We start from the raw sequence: 21,809 nt of genomic DNA, 5'->3' as shown, positions 1-21,809 counted from the left end.
CTTCAACTTAAGAAATTGAAACTTTTTATAAGCAGTGGGGAACTATTGGAGATCACCCAGAAGGAAAATTAATTCTGCAAGGAAGGCATTCACAAAAATTAATCTGACAGATGGGTGACGGAAAGTAAATTCAGAAAGACCAATTACAATAAGATAGTAAATTCTGACACGTAGGGAAGGAGGTAGAAGGAAAGAAAAAACAAAAAAACTTTTAAGTGGGTCAATATTTTAAACTATCAAAAACTTCAATTAATTTTACTTTAAATTTTTGGCTTATCATTTAATATAACTGGACACAGTAAGTTTGGCTAAGTATCAGATCAGCCTTTAGTACCTCCACTATTTAACAATGGTACATTTAATTCTACAATAGCCCTCCATTCTCTAAAGATTCATATACAAAGCCATAGTCTGTCCATTTTTAAGTATCATCTATGTGAACAAAGAATTTTATTTAGTTCACATTTACCACATTTGAGGTATAAAGGAGCGAAGGGCATTATCTTGTAAAATATATAAGATACACAAGAATAGTTTGTTAATTAAAAATTTTAGAAGGATATATTTCTAAGCAACAGTTCGTGTAGTTCTTTCTGAATTCACCGGTGGCTAGCTGTGTCATTCTGACAAGGTCAGTGGCCCTCATTTAACTGGCTGCAAGTGTTTTATCACATATTGTGCTTCCAAGAAATGTTTACTGTGATCAGCCACAACTTATTTCTTGACATCTGCAGGGTCTGTCAAAGCTTCTATTTTTGTGTTTGTGGTGCAAAAGACTATCAACATCATAGATACTGCCTTATGTCATGGGAATTGCTTTCACAATAGTTCCTTATTTGTAAATATATAAATTATGTGCAAGATATAAACTATCTTTTTGTTTTTAAAAGATTTGTATTTCATCTACCCTGATCGATACAAATGATAAATATATCCTTGTGGGGGGGGGGGATGGATTTAAATATTCTACAACATGAAATGTTTCTTATGTAATAAAACTTTTCTATAATTCTCTAGCTTTTCAACAAAAGGGAAAAGTACTTTTTCAGTCTATAAATTGATTTGCATGCTTCTCTTCTGCCTCTTGATTTGGCACAAAGATTTTAATGATACATGTACATTATTTCTTTTCTAAAAATCATATTTGCTCAGAGTTGGTGAGGATTACTTGAGGAAAAATATAGATAGCATGCCTAGGTGAGTTCCTGAAATGCTAGCAGGCTCCCGATAAATGTGAGCTCCTTTCTTCTCCTTTTATTCCATTTAACATAAACTCATTTTGAAGCATTTTTGTAAATGTTCAAGACAAAACATTGCAAAAGATCAGAGTGGTAAAACTGTAGATCACTCAGTGAGCAGGTATGGAACACTTTGTGTAGCATTGTGCTATATGCGCAGTGCCAAAAGGCAAAATGATAACAGAGGCTTTCCACAGGAAGTGATCACTCAGTTGAAATAAGAAGGTAGCAATTATCCAGGTGAAGAGAGCAGTTAATGAGAATAGCTCATGTAAAGGCCAAGGGGTGGTAGGAAACAAGCAAGGCCTTTTCAGGGCACTGAGAAAAGCCAAAATTTTGGGACATGTAGGAAGTGAAGATGCAATGTGGATATTAGCCAGAACTGATGGATTTGAAGGAAAAATTGTGGATTTCGGTCTTTACTCCAAAAGAAATGGCAAATCAATAAGCCCTTTTCAATGGGAAGGAGATAAAGTGATTCATGTTCCAAGTTGAAGGTATCACTAAGACAATAATATGATAGATACTATCTTTTTACACAAATTATTTAATCATTGCAACATTTATGTAAAATGGGCATTATTATTATGTTTGTTTCAAGGATGAGTAAATGATGATGTGGAAAGTTAAAAATAACTTTTCCAAGTTTACCTAGCCAGAAAGAAACATAAAAAAATTTAAACTCATAATTTTTAGCCTGACTGCAATTTAACTATGCCTGTCACTGAACCACAGATACCAGCAAAATAAAATTTTGACAAATATTTGATAAAAAGTTTAAGACAAATGTGACAGAAGGCAAGAGAGTAATGGAGGTTAGCCAACAAAATTCCATGTCTTGCAGAACAGAAGATGCCCCTCCCTTAAACACCCTCAAACATTTCTGTTATATGGGATAAGAGGGAAATGAAATTCTGAGGAATTCTGTCCACCTTTGCCTATCAGCCTGGAGTTCACTCACAAAACTGTAAGCAGTCTCAGCAGGATATTTAGAATAAAGGAAGTGATCCCAAGCCCTCACAAGTACAAAAACAAAGGCCAACCTAATGAGCCATATTCAGCAACATGAGTAAATCATTTCATCTGTCTCAGATAATCCTGGCATGTGTTTTCTCTACTATTTTGCTCATTTAGCTGGGTGCAAGATATTCATTAAGAGGCAGAACTGGCAGTCCCAAATACCTTTCTGCCTTGGAGAGGCCTTGGATACACACTGGTAATTGGTGTGATACAGTGAAACCCTTTGGGAGTCTTTGTGTGGATAATATCACCCTCTATCAATAGAAGACAAAAACATGAAGAGCTAATGCAGTGCAGCCCTACTTGAATTGTACTCATAAGACAATTCAAATGACTTTGCTCAACTCTACATTTGTTGATAATTTGTAGCTGAAAATAAATAAGGCCTATATTTTCTCATAATTTCCCCAATTGGAGGTATTTTTCTGTTAAAATAGGAAGTGAGAAATTATAAAATAGTTATACGTTAGCATGATCATTCTTGAATATAAAAGAGTGGTTTTTCAAACATAGCAGTCTTACTTGTCTTTGATTTATGCAATGGAGTTTTTTGTAGTATTTCACTTGATAAAAGTGCTCCACGATCACAACAATGTTTGAAAACACTCATCTAGTGGTAATTGTGCTACCGTTCAAAGTCGGAGTGCAAGTGGTTTCAAAAGAACACCAAAGAAGGTTAAACATGAATAATCTAATGTATTTACTTTTGAAGAAATTATTTTTATTAGAAATAATTTAATTTTAATGGTTTTGTTTAACAAAACAAAAAAATAAAAATTTCTTAGCAAAAATATGAAATACATAATGGCTGTAATCCAAAATTTTAGATAAAGTAGAACTGAACCAAAAAAAAACAAACATAAAAGGTTTTAAACATTAAAGGGCATTCAGATTATAGCTTTATCAGCTGATAGCTCTCTTGAAATTTCTAAAGTGCAATCATTCTTAAAATCTAAATTACTTCATGCATCCGCCAGATTTTCATAAAAAAATAAAATTTTATTTCATAACGAAGTTTTGGTGGTTGAAAAGATATGAAACTCTGTTTTCTCAAGCTAAAACTGAATTGCTATTACTATTAACCTAGAATTCAAGATGAATGCTATTTTATCCAAGTGTCCATACTAGGGAAATAGCAGGGCATACCAAAAGCAATTTATTTGAGAAATTTATAAAATACATTTCAACTGAATCAAAGAAGAAAAAAATGAAAATATGTCCACAAGTACTACTGTATTAAATAGATCTGCATGCTAGCCAGAAAAAAAAAAAAGAAACACACACACACACACACACACACACACACACAGAAAAGACTTAGAAAACTCAGAATTGATATCCACTGCTGCTATTATCTTTGGTGCCAGTCCATTTGAAGGCAGTTATGTTAAAGTACGAATACTCAGAGTATAAATGCTAAGATTACTACCCACAAGGTAGACAATGATTTACAAAGAGTCAGAGCTCCTAAAGGCATCACTGAGCCTCGATACCAGCGTGAATGTTTACCTATCATTTCCTTGCCATTCCACGCTTGGTTATGTGACTTACTTTGGCCTATGGAATATGTATAGACATAAACTATGCAGAAGCTTTCACTGAACTTGAGGGGGTCAGTTTGGCCTCTTGTTCCTGCCCCCTACCAGGAACCTCCCAGAGAAGGGTTACTCCTTCAGCCTGGATGCTGGAGTGAGAAGACTGGGTGAATAGAGCCAAGCAGAGTTCTTGCTGCATTACACATCTGTGAGAAAAAAGGTTTGTAGTTGTAAGCCGTTGGGATATTTTGGAATTGTTAGTTACCACTGCAAATGCTAACTGGAGGAGGGGGTAAAATAATTACCTTACTCAGTTAAACCACTAATTGTTGGTAACTTACAGCTGAACACATTCCAAAATAATGTATCCATGACATGTACATTTATAAAGCATTATCACTTTACTTATATGCACTCTCTGGGCCGCAATTTGCAGTGTGTCCTAACTGACAGAACTTAGCACCAGGTTATTATAATTGTGACAGGCTCTAGGAAAGGGACAACAGAGGGAATGATTGCAAATATGTGTGGCCTTGCCCAGACAAGTTGACAGAATGGAAACCTGGATAGCTACAAAGTACCTGAGATGGGTTGTTTAAAACAAACTTTACTAATGGTTAACATGCCTCTGCTCATCGCAGTAAACCAAATATAAAAGGACCAAGAGTAAGGTCTTCTTTCCAAACTTTAAAGCATAATGGGAAAATTTGGAAGAATTTAGTATTCAGAAGGAATGAAGATGCATTCCTGTTTTCATTTCATGCCAAAGAATAATTAAAAGAAAATCAAGATAGCGACACACAGTGAGTCACTCTAATGCATACCCAATTATCATTTATCAAAAACCTTTATTCTTAAAAAGAGGATTTAATTATTTTCCTCACAAAACTATTCACTGTTTCCAGTAATTTTATAGAGGGGTGTTTAGTTATATAAATTGATGCTCTGATATATGCCTTATCAGTATGTGAGCCCGTTATTCAGTTTCCTTGATATTAGTATCAATGTTCTGGTTATACTTGAATACATTAGCTCCCCCTCCAGGATACTCCAGACAACAAATTGTGCCTCCATGTATCCAGTTGTTCCTGTCAGAAATCTTGGAATAACCCTTCATACCACACTTTTTTCTCATTAGCCCTCTCCCACTATTAAGTCAATGAATCCAATAGGTTCTACAAAGCGTATCTCAGTTCTATCACTTCTTTCCATTTACACTACCAAAATCTTAGCACCAAATAGCTTAATCTCTTGCTGAGACTACTTTAAACATCTCCTAATTTATAAATCCCTACCTCCACTCTGGCCTTCTTTTGTTTAAAAATGCTTAATGACTTCACATAGGTTATGGAAGAAAAATCTTAAATTCTTAAACTGATCAATAAATCCTGATGATGTGACTCATCGCTATCTCATATTATGCCAATCACCCCTTGCTGTGTAATATCCAACCACACTCGTCTTTTTTCAATGACACTGCCTTCCACCGCACCATCTTCTCCTGACTTAGAGTCTGTGCATATGCTACTGGCCCAGCTGGAATTCTCCTGCTTCCTTTCTTTGCCTGGTTAACCCTTATCATCTTCAGGTCTTATTTAAATATCAGCTCATCAGAAATGCTACTTCTGCATCCAAACACTTTGTTATATTCACTCTCAGTCCATTGGTCTTTTCTTTCTTAGTTCTTGTCATAACTTGAAATTGTATACCCTAGAGTGATTATTTGTTTGATATCTGCCTATCACACTAGACTATAAGCACCATGAAAAACAGGGGTCACATTTGCAGTCAGCTTTGCCTCGCACAGGGCCTGGCACAGAGTAATAGCACAATAACTAATCAGAATGAATGCATGAATACTTGAGTAAAATTTATTAAACTGAGAAAATGTTGTAGGTTCCCATAGATATAGATTTTTTTTTGTCATATTGTCCCAACAATCTGTAGAATGAGAAATACGTATCACTGGTTTCTTTGATTTGTTTAAAAAGAATACAAGAGTACAAGAATAGTATCAGAGTTGTGAGACTTCCAGTATATCAAAATACATGTGCACACAAAATTACAAATTGAGAAAGTCAAAGTGCTTGAAGCCTTTGTATCTTTTAAATATAGCTCTGTTAATTATTATAACTTTAAACTGTCATAAAAGAATACATTTTTATATTAAAATCTAAATTAGAGGCATGTTCATATGTAACATCCCTGTAATTGTGATGACATGAATTGGACATCAGAATTCTACTTTCTCTAGAATTTTGTTCAGTGAATTTGAGAGGAAAGAAAGGTTGGGCTATCTTCGGTAACAAACACCCCCCCCCAGCCCCCAATCTTAACACAACAGCACCTTAGGTCTTGCTCATGCTACACGTTGAATGCATATGTGCAAGGATGACTTTAGTTGTTCAGGCACCAGGCTGATGGAGGCTCCATCCTGATGCATGCTTCTACAATGGCTATATCAAGGGAAGAGCAAATCACGCACTAGGTCATAAATATTTCTATCAGAAGAGACACGCCTCATTTTTTGCTCCTATTGCATTAGCCAAAGTAAGTTACATGCCACACCTAACTTCAAAGAAGAATGGGGAAGTACAATCCTGTGATGTTCTCATTAAAGGAAGAGAAGAAGAAATTGAGGGGAAACACACTAATGGCTACAAAAGTCCCTGAGAGGCATTCAGAAGCATAAGTGAAACCATTCATTCACACAACATGCATTCCCCCCGCCCCCACATTATATTATGAGCTAGTTTGCTAGGGATACAAAAAGCTAGTGAACCACTGTGTTTGTGCTGGTTTGGGAAACAGCCATTTAAACGATTACCTAATGATGCTATGATGCTATGAATATTTACAAATTGAAGCATCTCAGTAAACACCAACCAAAAGTGATCTTTGGATGATCACACAAATCACACAGTTTAAAAGTTTGATCATTTTTTAAAAAATGCAATGTGCAGATAATGTATTATAGGATGGTATACTTGAAACCTATATAATTTTATTAACCAATGTCATCCCAATAAATTTAATAAAATTTAAAAAAGGATTGCTTAAAAAGGGGATAATCAAGGAACTCTAAAGTTTCATTAAACTATGTTGTATTCTGTATATTTTTCATCTAATTAAGCACTCTAAAGAGAATTTACCAACTTAACAGTGATCTTTACTCAGCTTAAAGATAAATGCTTTCCTTGACTGAAATCCAGAAGAGAGTGAAAAACCCTTTAAGTAGCAACCATAGAGGTTTTTGTTGCCTTCTTTTTCAGTGCAAGTACTAGAAGCTATTATGTTACTTTTTGTAACATGAGCCCATCACACTGTAATTCTTGACTCTCAATAAAATGTTTTACCTTTTATATCAAAAACATACTATTTTATCCATTGTTAAACAATAACAAAAACAAGTGACATTTAAGACAAGAAAACGTTCATCTATTTTCCTAGAATCCAAATCAGCTTTCTTTTTTCTGCACGCCTATGTATTTTTCACACATAATCATACAAATAAATTCCACCAGGAAAAGGGGGAGAAGTTAAGAACATACTAGATTCTAGAAATCATGGATACCTTTACACATGCAAAGAAGAAATGTGCCCTTGAGGTTTGGGGCTGTCCTGGTCACATACAGAGCCAAAAGGAGTGATAACTGATTCCCTAAGACTGATTACAAAGAGATTGACATGTCATTCCCTTAGCAGTCACCATAAAACCATGTTTTCCGGGCTGAATGTATGCTAATTAATAAATGGTAGAGAAGATATGTACTTTGCCAAGTACTACAGTAGACAAGTGCCTTTGGTCTGGCTCAGGGAGAATTTTCAGGGTACATAAAGGGACAAAGAGCTTGACATATGTACTATTATATTTAGAAAAAACAGATGTTAAACAATGCTTATACACACCCTTGCTCTAACTTTTTTACTCAGCAGCACATTTTAGACTTTAAGTTAAATGCAACCTCAATTTTACCCATTGTCTTCCTATTTTCCAATATATTTTCGTAAATGAGCATTTGCCCCATTTCAATATAGACTGTGATCCTGGTAATCCATGTATTTATCAACTATTAATAAAGCTTATTTTTCTTATGATTTTTGTATAGAAAATCAATATGCCTTGCAGTTCTGGTAGTTTCTTCCTATGCCAATGTATAAAAATACATCACCTTTGCACCTTTCCTCCCTTGTTCATATCATACTTTGGTGGCCACTGTGTTTGAGTCTCAGCAGCTTGATTTTTGTCTGCAGGAAGCTACCTTAGATATGCCAAGGTACAAAAAGCCGGCAAGCAAGCAGGTAAACAAGCAAGCAAGAAAGGAAGCAAGGAAGGAAGAAAACACAAAGCACCTTTAACTACTTATACATCTAAATCTCATTTATATATAACAAATTAGATATTTTGAAAGATAAAACAGTATTATTATGGAAGTAATTCAAAGCCTCACTGGTAAAGGTTGACAGTTTGTCTTATCTTTAACACTTAGTCTTAGGACATTGAGATTTTGTCATGTGAAATGGTGTGTGGGATCAGATTCACAGATACAGAAATATGTTCCGTTCTATCACACCCACGAGTCCCAGAAAAGTACACTGAAAACTGGCATGAATAGGAATGCTTCTACAAATGAAACGGGTAGCTAATGTGCTGATATGTAATGGACTGATTTAGTCACCATGATTTTGTTTTATTTATTTTTTTCAATTTTAAACATTATTGCTGTACTAGACATTTAAATTTTCCTTTTAAAGAGGGCTATTATGTGTGACTATGTAGATACATCTTGTTAAATCAATACTTTTGTTTGTAAATATTTCTATATGTCATTGTTTATAAACCAAATGCATAGTTTAAGAAAAGTACATAGTTTCAAAAATGCTTTATAATTATTGCTAATATGTTTTAATAGTTAGGGCAAAAATATCCTGCCCTAAGTTACCCAGTAATCGAAGCTTCTAGATAGAGTGGACTCAGAATAGGGGCTTTAGAAAAAACTAATATTAAATGAGAAACATTTATTTCAAATTTGTCTCATGAAAGCAGAGATAAATGAGTGATAACAGACAGGTATATAAACAGATATTTAGTAGTAAGAGGGAACTTATTATTTCAAAGCACACTTCAAAATGTAACTTTGTAATGCAAAAACAAAGTAAAAGAAATTAGTATGTTTCACAGAGTCCAACTGTATCATATTTTATTTTCTTGATTAGTATGTTTCCCTAATTAATATTTGAGGCAATATTTCATAGAAAAGCATAAGTTTAAATCATTTTTGGTTTTTTGTATGAAAACTCATTAATTTTTAATGCAATTAGTAAATTTAAAAGAGAATTCATTTATCTGAAATGAAGTGAACAGTTCTCCATCATCTAGTTAGTCATTTAGTTGGCGTTATGCTAAAAGGATCAATAATTTAAAAGAACACTCATTTTCATTAAAAAGGGTATAGTATCCAAATTTAAGATGCTTTAATATTAGTGAAATTAATTCCATACTTCTTAAAAGTATCTTTTTAAAACTAGAATCTGTAACAGCTGTTAAATTTATAGCATTAAACTGCTTAGACAGTCAAATCAAAGTGGAAAGATAAGGCAACCGTCCAAAAAACTTAAGTCAAATAAAAACTCAGGCCAAAATTCAGGCCAAAAATGAAATGAGAAAGAAATGTATTTTGGGTGGGGTCATCATATTGGCTGGCTTCATTAACTTGATTTATTGGATTAAGGATCTTTTTCCTATTTCCCTTTGCTCAGGTGCAAAGGACTCCAATAGTTTCAAGGGTGTGGTTTTACTGGTAAAGGTTGGGAGCCAAGAGATCTCTTTCGATTTCTATTTCTCTCACTAACAGTTGTATGACCTCGAGCAAGAAAGTAAGCTTAGCTGGGCTCAGTTTCCTCTTTTGTAAAATCAGACCCTCTCAATTCCTTTCCATCTCTGAAATGTTATGAACTCTTGAAATAATGAGATTACGGCTGTGTGTGTGTGTGTGTGTTATAAAACAGAGCAATTACAGCTGTGTGGGCAGTGTGTAGATGCCTAATGTTCAACAATATGGTATTACCCTAAGGACATTGCTAATATTTAACAATCACTGGAAGTTTAAATAGGTATTTGATTTAATTACAATAGCTCTTATAATTGTCTTAAGAAATTAATCACACTTGAAGTAGAAAAGAAAATTTTTTCATGTCTTGAACGACACTGACTCAGAATAACACTGAGTAAATATTCAGTGTGATATCAGTGCTCAGAATATGTGGTCTGAGGTACATCTCCATTCTATGTGACTGTAAGATGCCTACTCAGGGTCAGAAGTACAATGGTGAATTCACTATATGCAGACTATTTAAGCAGTTACAGCCGTGTTTCCCCAAAAACAAGACCTAGCGAGACCATCAGCTCTATTGCGTCTTTTGGAGCAAAAATTAATATAAGACCCAGTCTTATATTATATTATAGTAAAATAACACCAGGTCTTATACTAATTTTTGCTCCATGGGACGCATTAGAGCTGATGGTGCGGCTAGGTCTTATTTTTGGGGAAACATGGTACTCAAGAAGCTTAAAATTATTTTAGTTACACGATTTGTGTCACATTAGTTCTAAAATTCAGCTGACACATTTTAGCTTTGTGTCCATTACTCACATTTTTAGTGCAACAAATGTCTTCATAACACTTAGGCACTGTTTCAATAAGGTTTATTTCTTGCCTTTCCTTCTATTACCAGATAATTTGATAATGTATCCAGTCATCCATAAAATTTGTTTCCACTACACAAAAGTATCTTTATCTGTCTCAATATCATAATAGCTTATATAGCTATAATATTTTTTCTTGGTGAATTAAATCAAACAGATCTTTTTCAACTGTTTTTTCCCATCTTTTACTCTGCTAGTTCTGTATTTCACAGTACCACTTTCTTTTCTTTCTCCCTTTGAAAATCTCATAATGATACTGAGATTTATCATCATCACTTAAACTATCAGTATTTTTCTTTTCAGGTCAGCTACCTCTTCCCTAAAATTGGAACCCACAGCTCCTCACTTGTTTTCATACTACTTTACCTCTTGAATGGCACAAAATTTAATTCTATCTGATCACATACCCACCCCCCCACACACATATTCTACAATTCTCTTTCTTTTAAATTAAAAAATTTGTTATGCTACTACCCTGGACATGGTATCACTATCTTCTGATGTTAAACATGCTCTCGGCCTTACTGAACTTTATATAGAGCAAAAATATTCTGGAACAACTGAAGAAACCACATCTTTAAGAAGCCAGTAAATTAATTATTTAAACAATGTAAGCATCTATTCTATTGTTAAAATATTTAAACAGATCATGTCAATGCTGATGTAAATTTCAATATGTTATTTCTGGTAACTACTGTTCCTTTCATATGTATTAAATAAAATAATATTTTGTATAGAGATTTTAAGTAATTTATCAAGCAGTGAACGATGTAATGAAAGTGACTGTATGCAGGAAATCCTTTGGGTTATTAAATTCACTTAATAATGTTCCATATGTCATTGAATGACAAATGATAATTTTCTATTATCATTAATAATTTAAATAGAATATATGATAACTCTTCAGAGAGGCTTATGTATCAAATATGTCATCATAGTTGCAAACTAGACATGAGAGCTGTTGACTCAAAATGTGCTTTATTGAAAGCTTCCTTTATGTACTTTTATATGACAGATTATAATAGCTTATTAAATGTTCCTGTTGTGAATTAATTATGCCAGGAATATAAGTACCACTATCTTCTCTACCAACATCAAATGATGGTCAAAAAAGTAATATGGTGTATTATTGCCAAACACATATATCACTTTGAAAAGCTGGTTCAAAATGTTCATTTTTCTTTATTCATTAGGAAATAGTTCTATGAGATACAGATTTCAGTCATTCAACAAGCACCAAGTTATGCCTACAAAGGAGAGGGCATGGTACAGGGGAAAAGGTACAAGAGCCAAATCTGGGTTTAAATCTTTTTCACTTTCTAGCAATGTAACATGGGCTTGACACTTGTTGTCTTTGACCTCAGTTTTTAATCTTTCACATGGTGAGAATAATGCTTATTACAGAATTACTTTGAAGTAAAGCACCTGACTATTGGTAGATGTTTAGTAACAGATAGCTGTCATTATGAGTACAGTTCATGCACTGTGATAAGGAAAGCAAGATGACAAGGGATGGTTCCTGATCACAAGAGCTCATGGATTTCTGCGCATAATCACCTAATGCCAAGACAGGGAATATATATATATATATATATATATATATATATATATATATATATATATATATATATATATGTACATATATGGTATTTAAATGGAATACCTTAAAAAATGCTACTTTTTAGGCATTTTAAAATAAATAAAAAATACACTATGACATCATTATACACAAGCACATATTCACTCACACACACACACACACACACACACTACTAAAGGAAAACTGATTTGCCCCAAAAAGTTTATGTTGCACTCTTGTAAAATGTCCAAACCATTTTCCACGTATCACTTTGTCTTATTATTTGCTATGCATTACAATTATAAATTAGCAATGATATATTACCTCTATTTTACAGCATTAAGGAGGCTGATTTATATTAGCTAAAATTACATGTTATTCTGCAAATTTACATGACTGACTAGACTCATCCAAAAAAAAGAATGTGGATGATGATCTACAAAGCATTCATTGTTACTGGAGAAAAAACAAAACTCCAAACAATGTCTTTTTTTGATGGTGTAGTTGTTATAATTGTTATACTCCATAAATAGCATATATTCTTTAAATAAAGAATTTTCCAAAAGTTATGAAATAATTTATGTGAAGGAAGAAAATATAAAAAGAATCTATAAATAACTCAGATGGTCATTTATCACTAATTGGTTACTCCATGTACTCTATTCATCTGGATATGGAATGAAGTTATGATATTACAAAATGTGTGATCTTCCTTATATTGAGGCCACAGTCCTCAGAAGATAAAATTATAGTTTAAATACATATAATTTTGATACATCAATTAAAATATAACTTATCTTCAAATTTTGAACTGTTCTAAAAAGTGGACATTATAAGTCATGATTAAAGAAACCAGGTTTTTATATCAAATATTACCATGTACTATAAACTGAAAAAAAGAGAGATCTAAGAAATATCCCTGGGAATTAACACCATGTGGATAATATAGCTGTTTAATGACTTTCGTGAGTGATAAATAGTCATAGTGATATTAACTATATCTTCTTCACAATTTTTTAAAATCCAAAACAAATCAAAATATAGACACATAGAAACACTTAAGCTATGTTCTATATTTTATAGAGGAAGCAGAAAAATTAAAAGCTTAAAAAAGAAAGTGAGATGATATTTTAATTAAGAACATTTGAATGTCAGCCTAAAGCGGTGCTAAAATTCTGAATAAAACATGGCTACTGTAATTGGACCAGGTTTATTTCTTTAAGAAGTTGTTTCTAATTCTGAAGCTGCATATGTGCAGGCACACGTGATAGAGAATGTAAGGGTTGCCATGGTAAGTGTACATCTTTTCTTGGACAGTCAAGTATAAAAATAAAATGTATAAAGAACTCTCACTTCATAATATGTCATGAAAATTGACTCTGCCTTCCCTAACACAACAAATTAGCATGATGCAATGCAGCATAGGGTAGAAATAGCCCACATTTAAAAAACTTCATCCCATTAAGATGGCTTATAAAACATGGATTGAAAAATGAAATAAGAAGTCTCCAAGTCAGGTAAGTCTAAATGCACGGTCTAGAACAAGTTCGACCTCCATTAAATTAATAAATAATCACAACTCAGGACATTCCACAGGCTTGAGACCTCTTCCCAGGAGTCCAAGTGCATACACAGCTAGCTAAACGCCATCCTCAATATACTTTAGTCCTATGACTCTCATTTTTAAGGAAAAATAAAATCATTCTTACATCTGTACTTTATCATTCCTTCCCGTATCAGAGAAGCAGGGATTTGACTCTGCTCTACTGTCTTTTGCAAAAATATCTCGTGGTGGTTCTCTTAGAGTCTGTGAAGTCAGCTCAAAGACGCCTGGCTGGAGGCGTGACACTTGGACTGGGGAGGTGGCAGAATCTGTCGCGAATCGCCGCAGATTCTGTGGCGCTGGAGAACCCACGTGTGCAGAGGCTGGAGAGAACTTTTCCGCCACGTCTCCCAGAAGGAATGCCTCATTTTTAAATAGGGGGCTGGCGGGGTTGAGGGACTGGATGAGAGTTAGGTAGTCAAAGAGGTGAGATGGGCGGCAGAGGAGAAGGCTCAAGTCCTTCACAGGTATCAATCTACCTGTGCTTCTCTAGTCGCTATCTCCTAATACACACACACCCCTCGCCCACCCCGTCAACTTGAATATTTCCCCCTCTTATAGGAGGCCGTAAGTAAGCGGGATGCTGAGCATCTCATAGGCTCAGCCTGGAACAAAGAAAATCGAGTTCCTAATACTGTATCTCTCCGGTTGGAGAGATCACGTGTCCTGCTTTCGCTGGAATGCACTCTTCTCGCCCACGCTGTAAAATCTCTATTGTGCTTAGAAATTTTGCCCAGGTGAAAAATATGCTCACATATAAATTGCTTTTCATCTATCAAGAGCCACATTTCCACGTATACCCGTAAGCATATTTACGTGCTGACCTAGTTACCAATGCAGGTGAATTCGATGTGTCGAAAGTGTGCTGTGAAAGTAATCAAAAAAGAGCAGGTGGAGGATCTTTACGTCTCACTGCGCCTCCCCCACCCCCATTTTCTAATTCCCTTTGAAGGAGAACTTCGAAAGGTACGTGGGAGTCGTGGGCGTCGCAGATGGTTCCTTTCTGCAGCCGGTTCCTGGGAGTTGTGAAAGTGACCCCTTCCCTTCTCTGCCTGGCGCTGCATCCTCTCGCCCAGCCCGCTGGCTTTGTCACTTGGTGGGGAGGAGACAGTGAGGGAGAGGGCGGAGGCGGGTCTTTTATTCAGCCCTGATGGCCACGAAGTAGTATAATGAAGCAATGTTGCAGCCATCTCCGCTATTATGAAGTCGCACTATTTTGAAAGGCATTCCTTCTGTACGACCCCGTGCCCTCACCCCCGTTCTTGACTCTGCAAACCCCTAAGACTAGAGACCTTCGGAAGCCAGTCTAATTGTTCACGAGCCAGGGTGCCATGATTACCGTAATGCTAATGCTCTTCCCTCCCTCTTTCCACGTTGGACCCAAAACTAGTCCTGCATCCTTAACGACTCTAAGAGGAGGACACACAATGCTGAAGGGGGCTCAGCAATGGGATTGGGAACAGTGACGGCTCAGCAGCTTCGCCAGGGAACACAAAGGAGATGTGGGCAGGGGTTGTCTAGTTTAGAGCGAGGGAGGCATGGTTCTGCCTGACTCCCAGGGAAAGCTTTCACTCCATCGCTCCCCACTTCTTTCTGTCCTCCAGTCTGTCATACTCCTCTTGCCCTCCACCCCCAAACCCCACCCTTTCCCTTCAATCCCCAATGGCATAAAGACCTCCTAATTTTATTTTTCAGACAAACAGACATCAAACAGTAATACTACACCTTCCAAGATAAAGGGACAAATTCGACCCGCCACAAGTGTGTGTGTGTGTGTGTGTGTGTGTGTGTGTGTGTGTGTGTATCAAAAGAGCACTTCACCCTTAGACACCTCCGGGAAAAAAGCTGACTGGAGATACCTATGATAATAAAGAGCTAAGATTAACCTCAGCTCGACCACTGGTCTCAGCACCAGCGCCCAGCACTCGCTCTTTCTTTACCTTTCCTTTTTGCAGTATGGAACCCTTTAGGGTCTCCTGCCGGCCCAGGCCACTCAGTACTCCCATGCAGCCACACAACTAGCACCCCATTTCCAAATGCCCCGCAACCTACCACATCCCACCGCCTCCGCGGGCCACCGCGCGAGCAGCTCCCTGAGAGCGCTGAAGGCTCCTGTCCTCCCACCCCCGCACCCCTCCCGCCGCTTGGGTCCCACACCTTCGGGGCTCGCTGTCACGGCGGACACAAGCGGGGAGCCCCCCCGCACCCCCGTTGGCCACGGAACTAGAGTGTCCTACTCACATTGCCCGCAAGAGAAACTGCCCATGAGGTTCCAGAGAGGGTGAATCGTGCAGCTGCCAAGGGTTATTCCTTAAAGTATTGGTGGTCCGCAGTGGACACGAGGGTCCTCGGAGGAGGTAGAGAGGAGGGGTGGAGTAGAAAGAGGATGAGGAGAAGGGATTCCAGGCAGGTGCCACGTTAGACCATGATGCCGGTGCCCTTCAGGTGGACGGCTGGAGAGGTTCCGGCGGGAAGCGGCTGAGGGGAAGCCCGAAGCGCTGGCGGGGGTGGCAGGAGCGCATCCACTCCCCAACCTCCGCCTGCCTGCCGTGCGCGTGGCGCTAGCGACCGCAGCAGCAGCGGCGGTGGCGGAGGCGCAGCTCCCTCCCCACCCCCAGAAGGCTCCACAGACAATAAATCCTGGGCGGAGAAGAGATGAGCAGAAAAGGCGAATCGTGCACCCAACTCTGGAACACCCCCTGCCCGCTGCCGCGCCTCTGCTGGGCGAGGATCCCTGGGGACCCGGGTGCAGTGGGCGGCTCCGAGGGACTGTGCGCTCCCGCGGCTGCAGGCGACAGCGGTGGCCCGAGTAGGCAGCTGCAGGTCCCTCCGGCGAGAACCCGCTGCCCAGGGGCTGGGTATTCGTGGCTTCAAGCCTGGGGTTCGCCCGGTGTGGGGTCCTCCTCGGTGCAGTGGCTCGGCGCACAGGTGCCAGGATTGGCAGGCGAGGAGGCGCTGCTCTTGGCTGTGTCTCCCCGCTCTCCCCGCCCCCTCTCTTTTTTCCCACCCCCTCTTCCGACGACACGAGCTGCAGCTGCTTCAAAGTGTGAAAAATGTCAAGGATATTTTACAGCGACAGAAGGGGGTGACCACGTTCACAGCCCTCGGCCCCTTTTGGAGATTCTCGCTTGCGCCTCTGACCTCTGCTGGGGCTCTCTCAAATTGTGAGAGAGAAAAATCCCAGTCCGGTGGAGAACTGAAATGCTCGCCTTCTCGCGGCTCCGTCACAGGCTGCTTTTAGAGAACGGGACAACAGGCGGAGCTCCCTGGGTTCCTTCTGTCGTCCCCCGTGAGCGAGGCAGGTGCTGGAGTGGAGGCAAGGCGCCCCGCAGCGCGCACCGCCGGCTCCTCCCGCTCCTCCCGCTGCGAGACCGGCCCGGGGCGCTAGCGCAGCTCAGGGTCCTGCAGCGCCGGCGCCTCGGCGGCAGAAGCGGCTCCCGGCCTCTGAGCCTGCCTGAGCGCCCCTGCTCCCGCACCAGCTCAGTGACGCTGAGCTCGTGGCTCCGCAGGCTGCTGCTCCTGCTATCTCAGCAAAGGGGCGGCCAGGAGCGCCTCCTCGGGGTTTCCTCTCCCTCCCGCCTTTCCTGCTGCAGGTTGTTGGCTGCCAAGGAGAGAAGTCTCTGCTTGCGGGTCGGTCGCTTCACACCAGTCAAGAAACCTTTCTGTCTGCTCTTACGTTCCCTCCTCTTTTGGGGGCCAAGGTTGCAACCCTGGGAATGCGCAAGAAGAGAAGGGGTTTTGCAACTACCCTTCAGGCTTTCACCGCTGCTGCTCCTCCTGTCACGAACACATTCTTACAAACTCAGGTACTCCCTCACATAGAGGCACACACACAGACACTTTATTCTCACTTCTTTTTAAACTCTCATAAGCAGCAATTTGTTAAACATATTGATGAAGCTAGTGCTATATTTAGACTTCTCTTTTATTCTCTAAACCCATCTGCTGAATTCTCTCTTTGAAAATGGCTTTATTATCCTGGAATCATTCTTTTGTGGAATATAGGCCATAGGTTTGCTTCCAGATTAGGGGAGAGAAAGAATCTTCCCATTAGTTCTGTACATTGCTAATACAGTCAGACTGCAGGGCACTCAACCACCACTCTGAGGTGGCTGTAAGCTTACAATTTACTAAAAAGAAAAGGCACGTACTTATATTCTTAGATTTGCAATGCTAAAATCTTCAAGGTCAAAAATCATCTTTTCTGGCTGCTAGGGATTTTCTAGGAAAACACTTTGGAGACTGCAGCGTACCAAGAATGAGGATTGTTTTCCACTTTATCTGGGCCATGAAGGTGGGCTGACTTTTAAGGGCAGCTTCCCAGTATTTCATATGATTTTCGTAGAAGGAAAAAGGAATGCGAGTATCTTTTGAAGAGCCAGATCATTTTAAAATGTATTATAAAACCACCAAGAAAGGGTTCTGAAATCGCAAGGAGATGAAAAAATAAAAAGACAAAATTTTGAATTGACCTCTGTGGAGCTCTATTTTTTAACCCATACTTTTGACCTTGTAAATATTTTGCCACCTCTCTGTGTCTCAGCTGGATGGAGTGATGTGAAACATTTTAGGTACTGATTGAATATCTAACATATAACTTGACACAACAATTATACAATTGTAGCAATCCTTTGTAGGCTTCCAGTTGTTTTGAATACAATGTACACAGAACTTTCACATATATTCTTTCACTTAATCCTGTCCTAAAATTATTTGGTGAATAATGTTATCCTTACTTATAGGAAGGGCACAAAGGCTCATCTTAGAAAGGTACCCAGTTGCCCTGCAATTGAACTCAGAATTTCTTATTTTAACAGCAGGATTTATTCACTTGAACCAAAATATTTGACAAAAATTGTATTTAATATCACAGCCAATTATGAGTAACTGCAGATCCTTGCAAACAGGCAACAGACCTACTAATAATGATTTTATCTCCTGTGTTAGTTAATTGGAATTGTTTTCCAAAGTGAAAATGAACTTGTTTCTGTCCAATGGTGAGAAAGACATTTTTGGAACCCCAAATTAAAAATTGATGATGCTCCTATGATATATATTTAAACCACATAATCTCCTTTACCCTTTATCTTATCCTAGAACCATGATTTCAGGCCATAAAGATCCAAATAGATAAAATATTTTAAATATGTGCAGATGTGATGTAGTGCTTATGGGTGTTAACAAACATGATTTTAGCATTAAAAAAAAGAAGGGAGAAGAGTATTCTCTGTAGAATAGGCTTTGGATATAATGGTCCTTTTCTTTTTCTCTAAGATTTATGAATCTTGAACAAAATATGGCCACCTTCACTATTTAAACAATGAGGCATATTGAAGAGATTTCAACGATTTCATAGAATTATGGGACAATTGAAATGCAAATGCAGATGCTGTCTTTAAATTCCAAGTTTCCCTGTCATCAACCCTCTGGAAACATAGACGGCTGTCTGAAGGTTGAAGAAAGAAGAATGCTAAATATCCTTAGGCTGTCTGTCATTCAAGCAGAGGTCCAATAATAAAAACAGTAGCAACTTTAAAAATCAGATCAAGGCAGTTTTAACAGATTAACTGTTCAGATTACATCTATGAATGACTAGACATTAAGCCTATAAAATTCTGTAAATTGCTAATCAATTCCTTTGACTCCACTACTAAAATTTTTGAAATGATAATCTGTTCCTAGGGCAAGTAAAACTAACCTTATTTGAAAATAAAGACATACGGTGATATTGAAGAATTAGATGCCAACTATCTTTCTAATATTTCTCTTTGAAGGCCTGAAATGTCACCTCTGTCTTAGAAGAGTTTCTCATTGACAATTCCTGATTAAAATAAAACTACTTATAGAAAGCACAACACTTTTAGTTTTACCAATTGTTAATATCCTAACAGGATTGGCTTAATTAAATATTAGTCCTTGGGGAAATAGAAAACATTGTCATATTTGGATGTATGGAGATACACCTCTGAAGAGCTCATAGCTGTTAGAGCTTGGTAGGACAGGATCAGTATTAGTAGGATACTGTAAGGGTAGGAAGTGCTGTGTTGTTATGGTTAGATTTTGAAAAGTAGGGGAGAAGCTCTCAATAGGAAGTAAATTTCATTATGATTTTTCTTAAATTTTGTTAGATGGCCTTTACCGTAAAACTAATCTCTCAGATTAAAAATCTGTTCTAGCTAAAGAAAATGCCTGTTTCTTTGGGTTTAATTTGTTTGGATCATTAACTTTTATTTTTAAACATTAACTTGCATATTAAGATACACAAAATAGAATAAATACTGATGTACCCACCATGTGCCTTAAGAAGGAAAGACTCCTATGGTTCTATTTCTGCTCCCCTTACCCCCCAGAGGTAACATCATTCCTAAATTTTGCATTTATTTGTCTATTAATACCTTTATAAGTCTCATGCACTTTTACTGCTAACAATCTTTCTGTATTACTTTAAAGATTTAACCCATACACAAATGATATAACACAGCATGTATTTTTTCACAACTTACTTTTGATTTAAAAAAAAACAACCTTTTGTTTGTGAAAATTATGATGTGTTTCACTCTGGTTCACTAATTTTTACTGCTATGTGATAGTTGATTGTATGAATTTATCATATTCACATTCAGATGACAATTTTTGCTTTTATAAGTATAGTAATACTGTTATGAACATGTTTGTTTATATCTCTTTATATATGTCTATGAGAGTTTTTCTAGTTTATATATCACCTAGGAGTGTATCTCTTGGGTTGTAAAGTGTATTTAATATAAAATTATTTTCCAACAGTTTATATTCCTACACAAATTTATAAGTTTTCCTTGATCAACATCCTAGCAGTTTTGATATTAGCAGACATTTTCATGTTGTCCAGTCTGAGGGATGTGAAATGGTATTTCATTGTGGGTTAAATGCATATTTTCATGCTTACTTGTGAGATTGACCACCTTTCCAAAAGTTTATTAACAATTCAAACTTGCAGTATGAATTGCTTGGTTTATACATTTTGCTCATTTTTTAATTGTGTTTTCTCTCTCTCTCTCTCTCTCTCTCTCTCTCTCTCTCTCTCTCTCTCTCTCTCTCTCTCTCTGTATCTGTGTATGTGTCCCAGATTCTAATCCACTGTCCATTATAACTCATCTTTAGTTTTCACTCTCAATATTGTGTATTTTTTATGAAAAGAAGCTTTAATTTAACATTATCAACTTTATCAGTACATTCCTTTATGATATGTGCTTTGTATTTTGTTTAAGAAAACATTACTACCTTGAGATTATAAATATATTTTTCTATATTGTATTCTAAATGCTTTGTAATTTTTTTTTTTAACCATTTGGACTTTAAATTGTCTGAACTTGATTTTGTGTATGGTGTGAGGTAAGGGATTAATTTTTCTTTGTGTTTTCACTTTTTTCCTCATGAGATAACTGATTATATGTACTAATGCCTCCTCACATACCAGCTCATTGATGAATTTTGGGCTTGTGTATTTGGTTCCATCTGTTACTCTATACTGTCTTAATTGAAAACTGTCCTAAATTACTGCAGCTTCATAATCAGTATTGATATAGAGGAAAACAAAACACCTCATCCTGTTCTTCAAAATGTCTTTGACTTTTCTTCATCCTTTCTCTTTGAACTATAAATTCTTAAGCATGGTATAAAATTTTCTCACACCACACATCTCTTGAAAACAGATTGTGAGTTCACAAAACCTTGTTCTATTTAGTGCTATATCATATTGGCAATTTTCTAATAAGACGTTCAGAGTCAATTTATCATGCCAGTACTCCAATAAGAAGGCTATCTTAGATAAGAGATCCACTAAGAAGAATTAAATATCTTTTTTAGAAAGCAATATACATCAGTTCTCTAACACAGTATAGTATAAAAAATAACCACAGAAGACCTTGCATAGCCAAAGAAACAATGAGCAAGAACAAAGTGGAAGGTATCTCACTCTCTGATAATAAACTATACTACAAAGCTACAATAATCAAAACAGTATGATACTAGTACAAAAATAGACATATAGATCAATGGAATAGAATAGAGAGCCCAGAAATAAATCCTCACTTGTACAGTCAATTAATCTACAACAAAGGAGGTAAGGATATACAATAGGGCAGAGACA

At 37.3% G+C, this 21,809-nt stretch overlaps 1 protein-coding gene across 9 annotated transcripts in view; it reads right to left on the bottom strand.

Annotated features, from left to right (window-relative positions):
- LRRC7 (leucine rich repeat containing 7) overlaps window positions 1-21,809 on the bottom strand; it is a 526,722-nt gene that overhangs the window by 450,907 nt on the left and 54,006 nt on the right. For 6 of the 9 annotated variants that reach the window (XM_074334932.2, XM_074334937.2, XM_074334936.2 and 3 more), the window contains exon 1: window positions 15,923-16,055. The exons of 1 other annotated variant lie outside the window; for it this stretch is intronic. In XM_074334932.2, the coding sequence (XP_074191033.2) occupies window positions 15,923-15,924 (2 nt within the window). In that variant the 5' untranslated portion in view covers window positions 15,925-16,055. Of the gene's footprint in view, window positions 1-13,787; window positions 13,902-15,922; window positions 16,062-21,809 lie in introns of those variants that run through there. 2 more of the 9 variants (XM_074334934.2, XM_074334933.2) reach the window with 2 other exon arrangements.

The sequence above is a fragment of the Rhinolophus sinicus genome, chromosome 14 (genome assembly GCF_057876585.1).
Source record: "Rhinolophus sinicus isolate RSI-liver-muscle chromosome 14, RSI-T2T, whole genome shotgun sequence".
Taxonomy (NCBI): domain Eukaryota; kingdom Metazoa; phylum Chordata; class Mammalia; order Chiroptera; family Rhinolophidae; genus Rhinolophus; species Rhinolophus sinicus.
Note: the sequence above shows the minus strand (reverse complement) of the source record. Positions and strands in the feature narration are given on the sequence as shown.